Source organism: Somniosus microcephalus, chromosome 1, assembly GCF_052327205.1.
Source record: "Somniosus microcephalus isolate GS21.2 chromosome 1, FLI_Smic_1.0, whole genome shotgun sequence".
NCBI classification, from domain to species: domain Eukaryota; kingdom Metazoa; phylum Chordata; class Chondrichthyes; order Squaliformes; family Somniosidae; genus Somniosus; species Somniosus microcephalus.
Window position 1 is genome coordinate 220,553,249 of NC_140987.1, and position 16,438 is coordinate 220,569,686.

The following is a 16,438-nucleotide window of genomic DNA, read 5'->3' on the forward strand; positions in this document are numbered from 1 at the left end:
CTCCTGCTTCTAATTCTTATGCTCTTACGGTCTTATGTTCAATGAGATCATGGCTGATCTGTATCCAAACTCCATCCAGCAAAAATCTAACCATCTCAGATTTAAGATTATTATTATCCTTTGTGCACAAGGTTTGGTTTGTTTCATGGGTTATGTTTGCTTGACTTGGGACACTGATGTTCACATTGAGCACAAATAAGTATCTGGAGAGAGCCTAAATCATAACAATTGAAGATTTGAGCTGATGGTACTTTTGTACCTCAGCAGGTAACAGATTTAATAGGCACATAAAAACCAAGTCCTTCATTGAGTAGATATTTGGGGTGCTAAATCAAATGCTGCAGATGCTTGGACTAGTTGGGGGAGGGTGGTATATGATATGCTCCATAGTAGGTTATAACAGAATGCTACACAGTAACGCCATGAAAAAATATAGTACTATAAACCTTGATAAGGTACAGCAGCAAGGCATGGAGGATCGGGATGATGATGGTAGCAGTAGGCACCAGCAACAGCCCAGCCATTGCACCAGGGAGACAAGTGAGAATATTTAATTTTCTGGTTCTTCCAGTGATAGTACTGACTGTCGCCAAACTTTTCTTGTGTCGGTAGCAAAGTTTTAACATTGCCATCAAGTTTTCAATTTTTTTCCTCAGCTCCAAGGATACTGATACCTACCATGAGAGTTTGGGGAAAGAAAATGCAAATCAGTAATGGAGTCACAATCACATGTCTTTTTGCATGTATTTTTATTTTATCTTTCGCTCCCTCTTAGGTTCTCTCCCTGACTGAGGGGGTGGACAGGCAATCAGCTTTTAGAAGTCTGCAATTGCAGGCAGCCAAACATAACTGAGTTGACTGAGTCAATGTTTTAAAAGGAAAAATAATCACTTAAAATGGAAGAAGAAAACCTGCGGCAGGTCAGTCTCCACCCCCCCGCCCCCCCCCCCCCCCCAACCCTAAATTTAGGCAGGCGCCATATTTTCTGGCTGCATGGGGCAGGCAGGCACCTGAGATGCACACATAGTGCACAGATGCCTGCTGGCCCTATGCAAATTAGGTGCCCTCCTGCTAACCTCGTAAAAAACAGCAGTCAGTGCTGAAGAGCACAGGCTGGTGCAATCCTGGGGTAACCGCCATGATCACGGCCCGTGCATTTTCAGGGCCTTTGGCCCGCTGTGTATCTGCCTGCTGAATGATGTCTGGCCAGGGATGGGAAGTCAGACCCTGTGAGTTTAAATTGCTGAAGTCAGTATAGGTATGCACTATAGCTTTAGCGGTGTCTTATTTTGTATATTCCGCAATTTTCTTCCAAGGTTGGACAGCGCTTCATGAAGCTTGTAGCAGAGGCTTTACTGATGTGATACAAGAATTACTGAAAACGGGTGCTGATGCCAACTGCCGAGGAATGAATGGGGTGTTACCATTGCAAGATGCTGTGAGCGGGTCTCATTATGAGGTATTGTGCCTCTTTATAACTGCGACTGCCACCAAACATTTTGTTTTTTGAAAAATAAATTTAAAATGTTCCTGTGGAGCCAGGAGGAACAGGAGTGTTCCCGACTCCACAGTACTCGTGATTTCCCGTCCCCTCCCCATGCCGCTGCAACCCTTGAGGCAAATGGGTCAAAATACATCTTTTTAAAATGGGCAAGCTGCCTGCGGAGCCATGGTGGGTGACGGCAGCTCGCCCAAATACAGTTAATGAAGCCTGAGGCACATTGTGTGTGGCACCCATTCAAGGCTCAAAAACGGGCCTGAAGGAAATTCCACCCCAATGATTCCAGTGTTCCAAATGCTCACAACAATACCTGTTAAAATATTAATGTAATAACTAATAAATTATGAAGTTCATCAAATAGAGAATATGGGGCAGAATTTCACTCACTTGAACCGAGAAGCCCAAGGCCAGTCCAAAGTTGGGTCTTAGGCCTCATTAGCATTTTATGTGCACACTGCCGCCGCCTGTTGCACCTCCACAGGCAGCTCAGGCATTGCAGTTCACGAATGTTGGGCCATTTTCCAGACTACAATTGGGGGCGCGATTATGACGAATGTGGAGTCGGGGACGCACTTCTTTAGTTGGCGGCCACAGGGATCGCTGAAGAATCCTGAGTGAAGTCTGATCCTGAGTGTCTAATCACTCTCCAATAATACTAGAATACACAAAAATGAAACCATGGTATTAAGCTATTTTGCATGTACATCTATACAAGTATCCGAGTTGCTGTATAACATATGATTTGTGCATTTGATTATTTAAGTAACACATTAAAATATTATTATTATTTGAAGGAGACCAATCCTGCAGGGAAAAAGCTTTCATTGTACCCTGTTGTGCTAGTTTGTAGCTTTTAAATGAACATAACTGTTGAGAATAATCATTTTTGAAGAGCTTTCCCCATATAATGTGGCATTTCATGGAAACACGTAATTCACTGATGTCATGGGACACTGGCACCAGTACTGGGACAGGAAGAAGCTGTACCGCTGGGACGGGCTACACCTGTACCGGGGTGGGGCCAAGTTCCTAGCTGAAAGAATAAATAGGTGCTGTAGAAAGGAATTTAAACCAATAAAGGGGGGGATGGTTCGGCTAGAAATAATGCTAAAACTGATAACCTAAAGATGAGAAAAAGAAGGTATGAGAGTGCAAAACAAGATATCAATAATCCAAGTTCAGATAATAGTATAGGAATTAATAATATACCTATTAATTAATATAAATAAAACAGGACTGTTGAAAAATAAGAAAAAGTGTGATAAGTTAAAAACTGCAAGAAAAATAGCTACAGCAAATACGGGCAGGGTGGGGACTGTTAACCAAATCAGAGTTCTTTACATAAATGCACGTAAGGAATAAAACAAGTCAATTAGAAGCACAAATTCAGCTCAAAGGGTACGACGTATTAGCCATTACAGGGACCTGGCTACAAGCTGGGCATGACCGGGAGCTTAATATTCCAATCTATGGGGGGAAAAATTTGGTGGCGCCCCCTTTGGGATGCTAACTTCGCTAGGGCGCTACTTTTAGCTCCCTGAAAAAGTTAGCGCCCCGTGGCGTAAATTCAGTGGTAGCGCCCCAAGCAGGAGGCACGGGGCACTACTGAAAGCGCTCCCCCTCCTTCCTGAGGCGCTACCACTGAATATCACGGCGCTACGTGCAACAGCGCCATGCATGTCGGCACGTTGCGCCACGGTATTGTATGCCTCCCTCCCCTGATTAAAGGGGAGGGGCTTAGCGCTGCGCGCACTGGGGCCCTGCTGGACCATCAGGGAGCGGGGTGCCAGGAAAGCAGCCCGGCACTCGAGGGCATCTAATTTGCATGGCGCCACTATTGGTGCAGCTCCAATGGCCACCTGCCCTGTGCAGCTGGAAAATGCAGCACCTGCCAACCATTGCGGGTAATTCTCTACCCCTCTCTCTCCCTGCCCCCCGAGACTCCAGTCATCTCTCCCTGGAGCCAATCTAATAAATATTTAATAAATCACTGACCATTTTTGAGGGGTCCTTGCCTGACGCCCACCACCCCCCTCCAACTGGGGATAACGTGCCCATCTAGAGGCCAATATATCATGATCGCTTGCTATACCAGACCAAATCCCGACTGAGTTAGGGAAGTGGGAAGTTCCAGCAGAGGGAGTCCCCATCCCTGGTCTGCACCCTTACATAATTGGTAAGAAGAAATTCTGTCCCTTACAAGGTTGACCAAAAAATCCCAAAATGGGCACCCAGAACAACCAAGTTGCTGTCATTTTCCAATGGGTTCCACCAAACTTCTGCCAGAGTCTGCAGGACGTCCAGCGGCACCCCTGAGGAAATTTGGTGCCCTGATCCTGCTAGACTTCCAGACAAGAGACACATGGGGGCCATTTTAGCCTGGAGCAGTGCGTGGGTTTAGGTGCGTGTGGGGGTTAAAGAGGCCGAAAATGCATTTGCATCCGGAAGCCGGCTCCAACACGCCAAATTCTGGGCTTAACTCGGGCGCATTCAACTGGTTGCACGTAAACCCCTCTGGAGTGGTGGGTTAGCAATTTAAATATGTTAATCGCTTAATTCCAGCGCTACTTCAACCTACTTTCAAATTTAACACCGCAGCCACTGTGTTCCCGGGCTTCCTGAATCTCGCCATTGAAACCAAGGCGAGAACACAACAGCAATTCATGGGGCTCATTAAAAGTCACACAAATACAGCAATAAATAGTTAGTGCTCACAGCTGTTTTCTTGCCTACCAATGGGAAAGGGTTTATTCAGAGTACTTGTGGTGAAAGGTTAATTTCTGCACTTTAGAAGTATTGAGACTCAGATCAGGATGGATGGCGCCTTGGCTGCCTTAGATTAGATCTTGGACGAGGAGCAAGGTGACCATCAGCGTGCTATGGAGAGACCTGCAGGTGGTCAGCAGAGAGACCTGCAGGTGGTGAGCTGAGAGAGGAGCTGCAGAGAGGTTGAACTCACAGGAGGCACAACCTACGTAACAGGGTGTACAGGCAGAGACTTAGACCGCGATTTTATTCATGGAGGTGAGTTGAGGGCGGGCCTGCTGCTCGGCAGTTTTTGGACCCGCTCCTGGATGCCACCGCCCAGCAGTTACCATTTTATCTTGATTGGCCGCGTATGTGCGGGTCCCTCCAGGCAATTGCTTGGAGCATGTCAGATTCTCGCCTCTGATGATGCGTTGTTTGAGTAAAAATTTAAAGGGGCCATGTCCCCTTTGCAAAAGCATTAGGGGGGTGAAATTGGGTATAGCCCCGCTTGGGGCGCTAGAATTGGCAGTGCGCAAATTCTATCGCCAGGCGCAACATATCGCCACCTCGAGCGATATTGGTTGCATCGCCCCTAAAGGTGATTGCGGCGTATAATCAGGTGCTGCACGGGACTCCTAAGGCGCTAACCTGGCAGCGCTACTCAATATCTGGGCGGCCGGGCGCAGCGCAGGTGCTGTCAATAATCGATGACCACAAGACATGCTGGCGCCGGCCAGCTCTTAAAGGGGCGGGTCATTTAGGATCAGCAGCCACACTCATCGCCCTGTAGGCCTCAAAATCGGCGCTGTGCAATCTGTGGCGTTACAAACTTTGACCAGATGGAGAGGGTGAGGCAGAGAGCGGAGCGCTTTACCGATGGGGCATTGGATGCTTTGGTTGGCGCAGTGGAGCGCCGGCGAGCAGTGCTGTACCCTGACAATGGCAGGAGGCCTCATCAGAACGAGTACCGCAGAGCTTGGAGGGAAGTTTCGCAAATAGTCAAATCCAGCAGCGTGGCGCCCAGGACTCCTGTGCAATGCAGGAAGAAGTTCAACGATCTCACTCGGGTCGTTAGGGTGAGTGGCTTGTTGGCAATCTTCTTCATCCCTCCATCTGCACCTGACTTTATGGCCAGAGGGTGCGCGATGCCCCAATGGCCATCTGTCAGCCAGCACCCATGGCCCTTTCTGGGAACGCACACGCACATTCAACTCAGGGCATACTGTAAGGGCTGATCCACCATGGGGGGCATGAGATGACAACTCAGGGCATACTGTAAGGGCTGTTCCACCATGGGGGGCATGAGATGACAACTCAGGGCATACTGTAAGGGCTGTTCCACCATGGGGGGCATGAGATGACAACTCAGGGCATACTGTAAGGGCTGTTCCACCATGGGGGGCATGAGATGACAACTCAGGGCAGCATGTTTCATCACTTCCCGTCCTTTCTCCTGCAGGCCAAGCTGGCCAGGAACCGGAGGGAACAGATTCGTACCAGAGGAGGCCCTCCTCAGCTGCAGACACTGACAGACCTGGAGGAAAGAGTCCACCAGATTGTTGGAGGCCGGATGAGTGGTCCTGTCACCACTGGAGCTGCCGACCCCATTGTGCACAGCGACGGTAAGGTCATCACCTTTTTGAACTGTCTCCTTCCACTTGTTCCCCCCACCAGCATGCTTTTTCAGTCTGGACCCATGTCAGAGCATTGCAGCACTCTTGCATCCCTTGCTGCCACCCTGTCCTTTCACTAAAGCCACTCTTCAACCTCCCTGCTTTCAGATGCTGCATCACCAGCTCGGGAGCCGGGCCATCAAGCTGCCAGGGACACTGACTCCGGAGGCGACGAGCAGGAGGAAGCCGGACCATCCGTACCACCCTCAGGCGAGCCAGCCCATCTGCAGACTGGGGATAGTGCTTCCCTGGAGGGGAGCGGGGGGGAAGGCTCTGAGGAGGAACCAGTTGCAGGAACCAGCAGGCTCCAGCAACGCAAGGGGGGTAGGGAAGCTTGGGAGCCGTCTCCCCGGAGGGCGAGTCAGGCCACGATGACTGCTGCACAGAGCGCAGAAGAGGTGCGTTCCCTCGCAGAAATGAGCGCCCAGGCTCGGCTCAGGCACGCTGAGCTGATGGCTGCAGTGGCAAGGATGCCTGAATCCATCGAGACACTGGCAAGGAGTGTGCAAGACTTCAGGGCAGCACAGGCGAGGAGTGTACAAGACTTCGGGGCAGCACAGGAAAGGAGTGCCCAGGGCTTCGGGGCAGCACAGGAAAGGAGTGCCCAGGGCTTCGGTACATCACTGGAAAGGACTGTCCAGGGCTTCGGTACATCACTGGAAAGGACAGTCCAGGGCTTTGGTACATCACTGGAAAGGACTATCCAGGGCTTCACCGAAGCACTGGCACCTGCCACGCAAGTGCTGAGTGCTGCCACGCAGTCACTCGCTGGCCTCATGCAGAGGCAGATTGAGGCCACGCAAGCACTGACTGCTGCCACCCTCGATGGATCAGGCAGGATTACCCGGGGCCCTTGCAGCACCACAGCAGGCCAGCAATCTGTGGACCAGCCGATTGGTTCGCATGCTGCGGTGCTGTCCCGTCAGAGTGCCAGTGTGTCGGCCGACCACGGAGCAGGTGTCCGCTCTCAGGATGTCAGCATTCCTGATGCCACCGCTGGCACGTCTCCACTGCAGCTGCCATCACCTGCAGGACAGACTGCTTCCACCCATGCCCAGTTGGAGCAGTCAGCATCCGGGCCCTCCAAGCCCAGAGTCCGTCCAGGCCGTCCCTCAGGGGCATCTGCGCTTTCGGACAGTCAGCAGGCGTCCCCCAGCCTTCATGCAGCCACTGGGGTCCCATTACAGAGGAGCTGCAGGGAGGGATGGGGCCGTTCTCGCAAGAGAAGTAGATCACCATCAAAGGGGAAAGAGTAGAAGGTGCTGCTGAGACGTCTTATTTCTAGAAATCAAGGCCGTGGATGCTGGTCTGAATGTTAGTAATGTTTTGGATAGTCTCCCGGGTGTGCGAGGCACTTGGTCTGAATGTTAGTAATGTTTTGGCTAGTCTCCCGGGTGTGCGAGTCACTTGGTCTGAATGTTAGTAATGTTTTGGATGGTCTCCCGGGTGTGCGAGGCACTTATGTGTTAGTTTGTTAGTTAAGCTTTCTGGTGCCATTGCTTTGTCATGTTGAAAGGAAGCATAGTTTTCAAAATAAACAAATTATTTTATTTGACATTGGCCATGTCTGCTATTTACATTCATACTGGCCTTCATAGGCTTTGGGTTATCCGAATGGTTCCATTCCTGGTCTTCGATTGGCACCAAGCATTCCGTGAGAGGGGCCTAGAACCGACTCCTTATCAGCCTCTGACGGACGGCCCTTCCAGTTTCTGGGACCCTCCCGTCTTGGTCCTCCTCCTCCTCCTCCTGCTCCTCCTCCTCCTCCTCCTCCTCTGCTGGTCCTTCAGTGTCTGCTGGCATTGGCTGGGTGCGCAGGGTGGCGAGGTTATGGAGCATGCAGCAGACAATGACGAAGTGGGAGACTCGCTCTGGTGAGTACTGCAAGGCGCCTCCCGAATGGTCCAAACAGCGGAACCGCTGCTTCAACACGCCGATTGCGTGCTCCACAATGTTCCTCGTCACCTGATGGCTGATGTTGTAGTGCTCTTCTGCAGGGGTGCTGGGTGAACGGAGCGGGGTCATCAGCCATGGGCACAGAGGATAGCCCTTGTCACCGAGAAGCCAGCCTCCTGGGTGAGCCGGGGCCTCGAAAAGGTCTGTTACTGAAGTCTGGCGCAGGATGAATGCGTTGTGGCTGCTGCCTGGGAACTGAGCATTGACCGCGAGGATCAGCTGCCGGTGGTCACAGACCAGCTGCACATTCAAGGAGTGGAACCCCTTGCGGTTGCGGAAGTCCTCAGGATTCAAAACGGGCGCCCGCAAAGCCACGTGCGTGCAGTCAATGGCGCCCTGCACCACGGGGAAGTCCGCTATTGCCGCGAAGCCCTCTGCGCGCTCCCGCTGCTTCTCCGGTGTTGCAGTGAAGGAGATGTACTGCCGCCACCTCTTAAACAGGGCATCTGTTACTTGCTGGATGCAGCTATGCACCGCAAACTGGGAGATGTTGGCAATGTCCCCAGTTGCTGCCTGAAAGGAGCCGGTCGCATAGAAATTCAGTGCTACTGTAATCTTGACAGCCACCGACAGAGAGGTCCTGCACCTTATCTGCGGCTGAAGATCTGCCTGAAGCAGGTGGCACAGCTCAGTCACCACCTCCTTTCTGAATCGCAGCCTCCTAAGACACTGCTCCTCCGACATGTTGAGGTAAGAGAACTGCTGCCTGAATACCCTGGCAGCGTAAGGTCTGGTGTGGCGACGTCTGTTGGCCCTCCTCCGTCTGGCCATTCCTGGCCCACTCTCCCTCCGTCTCTGTGCCCTTTCCAGATGGTCGAGCAGCAGGACGTTCCCCTCCAAAGCAGCCCCCATAATAATAGATAACAAGAAATTATACAGGGTGTAAATGCTCACCAGCAGCAGGGTGATGGTCTGAAGGCTGAAGGTCCTCTGGCAGCGCTGGGTCACTAGTGATATGGCTCTCAGAGTGCAACTCTGCAACTCTGTGAAAATCTCAAAGAAGTTGTGCTCCCAAAATGGCTGCTGCTTTTATACCAGTGCAGTCCCCTTTAAAGAGCACCCCCCTAAGCCCGAGAGCGACTGGGGAATGTTCCAGCAAGCTGTCCTTATTAGCGCCAGGCGGAACGAAGGGGCGCACCACTGAATTTCCGGTCTGGGGCGCCAAAAAGGCGTTGCACACTGAAATGATGTCATGATCTGCCTGCGCCCGCGAGCGGGCGCTAACCCACTCAATATGGCAGGAGGCGCTGAGTTCACTGCGCCCGGCCGAAAATTGGCTAACGCCCCACTTCTCGGCCTCTTTAGGCGCTAATCGCTGGCGCTACCAACCGAATTTCTCCCCCTAGGTTTTTTCTCTTAAAGGTGCTGGCTGCTACAGGAATGGCAGCCCCACAAACTAAGGCTGCACCCAGGTTCAATGAGAGCTCCCTCCATGCCCTGGAAACGGAAGGAGGAGGCCTCCTCAGCAAACCAAGGCAGCTTGGCTGCAAATTGCTGAGGAGGTGAGTTCGAGGTCTGGGTGCAGACGCACATGGGTTCATTGTCGAAAAAAGTTTAATAATCTGCTGAGATCACCTAAAGTGTGGCCTCTGTGTTCTGGGAAATGGAAGTTCAAGAATGAGTGCACAGGGTGAATTCCATGTAGAATGTTGGTGGTGACATTGAGTGCAAACCACCGTTTATTGGACAAATGATGCCTGGGGTTTTGAGAATGTCAGACTTATATTCATCTCCATGTGCCAGCCACCTGTGGTTGAAGCGTAAGCTTACGCGAATGTGGCATGGATGAGTGCATCCCTTGCGTGACAGCCAACAGTGTGGTCACCTGCTGTTGGATTGGCCACATCCGGCCCTGCAAGGCATCGCTCCCCGTTCTCCTCCTCCTCGTTCTCCTCCTCGTCCTCTTCCTCGTCCTCTTCCTCATTCTCTTGCTCTTCCTCTGAGGAGGCTGTGTGCTGAGCCACTTGTTCATCCGGCAGCACTAAGCCGTGCTGCTGTGCGATGTTGTGCAGGGCACAGCAGACCACAACGATTCTGGACACCCTGGCTGGTGCATACTGCAGGGCTCCACCAGATCTGTCTAGGCATCGGAAGTGCATTTTGAGCAAGCCAATGGTTTGCTTGATGATGCTTCTGGTGGATATGTGACTCACATTGTACCGCTCCTCAGCATCATTTGATGGCCTCCTCATCGGTGTCATAAGCCACTTTTTCAGGGGATAGTCTTTGTCACCAAGAAGCCATCCGGAAAGTTGGTTTGGCGGATGGAAAAGCTGAGGCACAGTAGACTGGCGCAGGATGAAGGCGTCATGGCAACTGCCAGGGTACTTTGCGCAAACATGCATGATGATCTTCCTGTTGTTACACAGCAGCTGGATGTTCAGGGAGTGCAATTCCTTGCGGTTGACAAATACAGCTGGGTTGTGATAGGCAGCCCTAGTGGCTACATGTGTGCAGTCTATGACGCCCTGCACCATTGGCAAGCCTGCCATATTGGCAAAGCCAACTGCACGCGCTGTGACACTTGGGCCATCGGTGAGGAGAGGAGGTTGGCGCTCCTGGTGCTAGTGCTGCTGTTGTGCCTGGTTGTGGTGCTGCCGCGGCTGCTCTTCCTCCGAATCTGACGACCAGGATGAGAGGATATAAATGGTTCCCATCCCGTTGCTATAGATTTCATTTGAGGCAAGAAGCTTGCAAGTGCACAGTCGAAGTGGCCTAAAATTATTACAACCAGGTCACGCTGTAGATGGCTGTCAGCTTGAACAGTCACAAGGTCAGTAGATTTGCAAAATCTTATCCCAAACCTTCAACAACAAAGTTGCTGCATTTGAATGTCAGCCATGTTACAGGAGCGCTTTTAAAGTGCTGCACCAATGACTACAAATCATGTCCTCCAGCAACTTATCTCCTTGCAGCTGGCCTGTTTCTGACAAGACGGGAAACAGGAGCCAGAAGCATGAAAATGGGAAACCAGTATAAAAATAGGATTAGCAAGGCAGTTAACAAGCTGTTAACTGCCTTAACTACCTGTCCCACCGGCTCTAGTTGCGTCATTTAGGGAGCGGCTGACCTGACACTCACGAAAATCATGTGAGGGTGGGATGGAGGCAGCTTGGCAGTCTGAAGCCATTTTTTCCGATTTTTGCTGCCCACATGCCTCCTCAGGGCTATTAAAATCAAGCCCATAGTCTCCTTGACCTCTCAGAAAATCTGCGCTTCCGGAGGCTCAGATTATCGCGTGTCAGGTGGTTATAGACATCTGCAACCTCCTAGAAGAAGACCTGCTCCCTGCTGGACTTGGTGGCCACCAATGTTCCCGCTAATTTTTTTTTCGGTTGCGCGGCCCCTATAAATTCAATTTATCGCGCATGCACGGTTTTTGCCATTTAAAAGCCGGCAAGTGGCCTGCGCGCAAGTTCCAGACTGCTGCGTGGCCGCCCAGCCGTGCAGCTCAATGGAAACATTGGTGGCCACACATTACCAGTGGCTGTGAAAGTGACCACCGCTCTCACCATTTCTGCCTCCCGATTCTTCCAGGGCTCTACCGGAGACATATCCAGGATCTCACAAATGCATAAGGCAGATCACTGATGCGTTGTTAGCCAGGGCCGGCAATTATGTCAACTTTGCCTGTGATGACAATAGTCAGAATAAGCGGGCGCCCAGGTTTGCGTCTCTAGCTGGCTTCCCACAGGTGTAGGCAGTCATCAACTGCACACACATGGCAATCCACACACCCCCAGATTAACCAGGAGTATTCATGATCTGCAAGGGATTCCACTCCACCAATGTTCAGCTGGTTTGCAACCACAAAAAAATATTCCCAGGGAGCTGCCATGATGCTTTCATCCTACAGCAATCCAAGCTCCCTGATCGCTTTGAACCTGCAAGCAGACTTAAGGGGTGGCTAGGAGACAAAGGCTACCTCCTTCAAACTTGGCTGATGACACCTGTGAGAAACCCAACCAGTGAAGCCCAAGTCTGGTACAATGAATGCTTGTACAATGAAAACTGGAACAAGATGTGTCATTCAGCAAGCGATCGGCATGCTCAAGATGCGCTTCAAGTGCCTGGACAGATCTGGAGGTGCCCTTTAGTACTAACAAGCCAGGGTCTCCAGAATGATCGTGGTGTTCTGTGCTCTGCACAACATTGCGCAGCAGCGAGGATGAGAGCTGCAGGAGGAATGAGGCGCTGAGCACACATCGCCTGCGGTTGAATCCGAGGAGGTGGAGGAAGAGGATGAGGAGGAAGGTGGCGACCCTAATGCAGCACCAACCTCTCACATTGCTGCCCAGGATGCCGGGGATTCCCTTATAGCTGTAAGGTTCAGTTAGTTGCCACCACTGGACCCATGTAACAACCACATTCAGTGGCCACTTTCACCCCCCATTCCCCCAATTCCACTGACCAAAGCAGTCCAACCAACCAACCACCCATTGCACATCCTCCAATTGGTCCCCGTCAATTCATGTCTCCCCATTCATCAACAAGCAACTGAAAAGACGAGTTGCCACCCAGCAAACAAGAATGGTGACATGGAAAAGTGGTGCAAAGTAATACATTTTATGTTATTCTACTAAAGAACAGAAACTTAACAACATAACAGTTTGTCAAACACCCATGTGTATACCCTTGTGCAACTACAAAACTTTACCAATCCTTTTCCTACCACTGCTACATGGTGCAATCCGTGAGGCTTCAGCAGAGGTGGAGGCAGGCTGCTCAGAACCCTAGTCTGACTGCTGAGCTGCTCTTGTCCAACGACCTCTGGGATTTGGAGCCCGTGAGAGCCCTGCCAAAGACTGCTCCACCTGCAACTGTGCAGTGGCAGACTTGGCCATCAGGAGAGGATGCAGCATGTTGGTTACTGACAGAGTGGAGAGCAACGGGTGAGATGTGGGAACGCTTTGAGTGGAGACCCCACTTCCATGTCCAATTTCGCTTTCATTACTCTGATGAGTCAGCTACACTTCACTACGATTGCTGTTTCTGTACAAAACCTCCCAACTCCTCCAAATTCCATCTTTGGATTGGGCCTTTAAATACAGGAGTTGAGATCGTGTCATGTGGGCCCACACCATGCCCTCTGCTGCGCAATCGATGCCAAACCCGGAAGTAAAATTAAAATGAGATGGCTGCATTAAAATGCCACAGACAGACATTCCTGAAATTCCTTGCAGTTTTCCCACGTGATATCTGACCCCCCCACACCGAACACGCCTCAAAGATAATATCGGGACCATTGTGGCTGCTTCTTTGTGGATATTATTCTCAACCATCAGTGCGATGATCCATCACTGTGTAATAGATTTAAGTGCTTCAAGAAAAAGCTTGTATAAAATTAACCAAATTAATGAGTGTCTACTTTTAAAATAACAGAATTATCGATCATTACATTCTGTGATGAGTGCCTCCTGTTTCATAAGCAGAAGAATTGTAGATCATTAGTTTCTGAGAAATCAGTGGTTAGAGGAGTCCAAAAGTCATTTATTTTGTTGATGTTAAAATAAAGTGGGTGTGCTCCATTAACATAGACTTTCAACCCTTCCAAAGTATTGTAGGACATGCGGAATTACCCCTCGCCCCGTCCAACAGGTTATCAAGTTCAGACTTGAAACTTATGAGAAATGACACCAGACACACGGGTTCTGTCTTTAACCTTTTATTGTTTCTAAGACAGATTCAAAACCCCAACCACTATCCGAGCAGTTCACCAATAATATTACAGGAAATCATACATACAACCACCCGCAGATGATCAGCCCAGCGTTGATTGTAGGCCACGTCCTTCCGACTGCAGCTCTTCACCTTCCGACTGTAACTCTTCACCTTCCGACTGCAGCTCTTCACCTTCCGACTGCAGCTCTTCACCTTCCGACTGCAACTCTTCACCTTCCGACTGCAGCTCTTCGCCTTTTGACTGCAGCTCTTCGCCTTTTGACTGCAGCTCTTCACCTTCCGACTGCAGCTCTTCACCTTCCGACTGCAGCTCTTCACCTTCCGACTGCAGCTCTTCACCTTCCGACTGCAGCTCTTCACCTTCCGACTGCAACTCTTCACCTTTCGACTGCAACTCTTCACCTTCCGACTGCAGCTCTTCACCTTCCGACTGCAGCTCTTCACCTTTTGACTGCAGCTCTTCACCTTCCGACTGCAGCTCTTCACCTTCCAACTGCAGCTCTTCACCTTCCGACTGCAGCACTTCGCCTTTTGACTGCAGCTCTTCACCTTCCGACTGCAGCTCTTCACCTTCCGACTGCAGCTCTTCGCCTTTTGACTGCAGCTCTTCACCTTCCGACTGCAGCTCTTCACCTTCCGACTGCAGCTCTTCACCTTCCGACTGCAGCTCTTCACCTTCCGACTGCAGCTCTTCACCTTCCGACTGCAACTCTTCACCTTTCGACTGCAGCTCTTCACCTTCCAACTGCAGCTCTTCGCCTTTTGACTGGAACTCTTCACCTTCCGACTGCAACTCTTCACCTTCCAACTGCAGCTCGTCGCCTTTTGACTGCAGCTCGTCGCCTTTTGACTGCAGCTCTTCACCTTCCGACTGCAGCTCTTCACCTTCCGACTGCAGCTCTTCACCTTCCAACTGCAGCTCTTCGCCTTTTGACTGGAACTCTTCACCTTCCGACTGCAACTCTTCACCTTTTGACTGGAACTCTTTGCCTTCTGACTGCAGCTCTTCACCTTTCGACTGCAGCTCTTCGCCTTTTGACTGCAACTCTTCACCTTCCGACTGCAGCTCTTCGCCTATTGACTGCAGCTCTTCACCTTCCGACTGCAGCTCTTCGAGTTGTGATGATCAGCCAGGCCCCTCCTTCCGACTGCAGTGCCAATATTTTTAGTCACTGGTTTTTATAGTTTTCCTTGCCTTTTTCAGTAAATCAATCATTTAGAGATTGTGAGATGTTCCTTTAATGTTCGACCCAAGTTGTTTGTGCTGTCAAACTTTCACACTCACACATCCTGTGTGGTTACCCTTTAGCTGCCTTTATCAAAGCCCAAAATTGTTCATTCACTCATAAAAGATTACAGAAGTGGCAGAAAACCACTTGTTCACATTTCACGTGTTATGTCGCATCCTGTATTTCAGAACTCTCAAGGCTTGACTCCGCCCCTTTAGCCACCAAAGGTCGTTCTACAATCTTGTGGCCAGTTCTGTTGTAGACACGAAGGGCTCGATTTTGCCATTGGTGGCGGGTTGGGTGCGGGTCAGGTGGTCGGCGGGTCCCAATTCCGCCTCCGCTGTCGGGCGGGAAAAAATTGCGATTTTGCCCTAATTGGGCAACTGATTCCCAGCGTGTGTGAACCCCTGGCCTAATTAGTTTTTTGGGCCTGAAACTCGCCTCTGATGACATCATTTCTCCAGCTGCATTTAAGGGCTCCAAGCTGCCTTGGTTCATTTTGTGCCTAAACGTTTGTGTTTACTTCAATTCAAAATAGTTTTTGGAGCTATTGCAATGTCGACTTCAAGGCCCAAGGCCTCACCTCGATTTAATGATGACTCACTCCATGCTCTGGTGGAGGGAGCCAGAGCACAAAAGGAGGTGCTCTTTCCATCCTCTGGGAGGAAAAAAACCTCCTCAGCAAACCAAAGCTGTGTGGCTGCAAGTTGCCCAGGAGGTCAGTTCCAGATCGATGTGCAGCAGAACCTGGCTGCAGTGCCGAAAGAGGTTCAATGACCTTGTCCGAACAGGCAAAGTGAGTATACCATCACCTTTACCCTCATTCTGCTCCCCATCTCCTCTCAGCACCATCACTCTGCATTGTCAACCTACTCCTACACATCCCACTTTACCCTTACATCCCTTGCACCCATAACCATTCCCTCTCTATGTGCACAATCACTTAACTATTCGACTATGCTGCCCTCACACTTCCTATCACTGTTATGTTATGACAACAACTAACAACACACAGGGAGGGCCCTTAGTATTGGGACCTCTTTCCATATTTGTGTCCTTCTAAGCATCTATGCTATGGATTATCTACACTCACTCCATCATTCTCACTCAAACTCCACTTGTGTCCCTCATTGCAGGAAAAGAGAGCCCACAATAAGAGGGAAAGGGCAAAGACCGGAGGAGGGCCACCCTCAATAGCCCATCTTACCAGTGCAGAGGAGGCGGCCCTAGAGATCCTTGGCGTCGAGGAGGATGTGGAAGTGGGGGACGGACAAACGGGCACATCAGAGCAAGCTGGTGACAGAATAGTTTTGCATCTCTCTCATTGACATTGCATGAGTGACTGATATGGCTTCTGATGCTCAAACAGATTGGGGGAAAATTTTCTCCTTTTCTGCTGACCCCCCCGTTGGGTCGCAAAGCAACTAGCGCCCAGGTGCGGCAATGTTTGCGCCGCTCGTGAAATTGACCAGACATTGTGCGGCGGCACTAAACACTACCGCCACGATCTCCTGCGCCCGCAGATCGTGATGTTAGTTGAGCGTGCAAAGCCCCGGTAGCGCCCTGGACCGGATATTGAGTGGCGCCCCCTGCCTTACCGCCTGCCGCTAGCAACGACAGGCTATGGGGAACGTTTTGCAGTCGGGAAG

General features: G+C 50.8%; 1 protein-coding gene across 1 annotated transcript in view; it reads left to right on the forward strand.

The window, feature by feature from the left end:
- The first annotated feature begins 470 nt into the window (after window positions 1–470).
- The window catches only part of LOC147124618 (uncharacterized), a 41,481-nt gene continuing 25,513 nt past the window's right edge, over window positions 471–16,438 (forward strand). Inside the window, exons 1-2 of the mRNA XM_085982565.1 lie at window positions 471–540; window positions 1,317–1,459. Of these exons, the coding sequence (XP_085838691.1) occupies window positions 471–540; window positions 1,317–1,459 (213 nt within the window). The remainder of the gene's footprint in view (window positions 541–1,316; window positions 1,460–16,438) is intronic.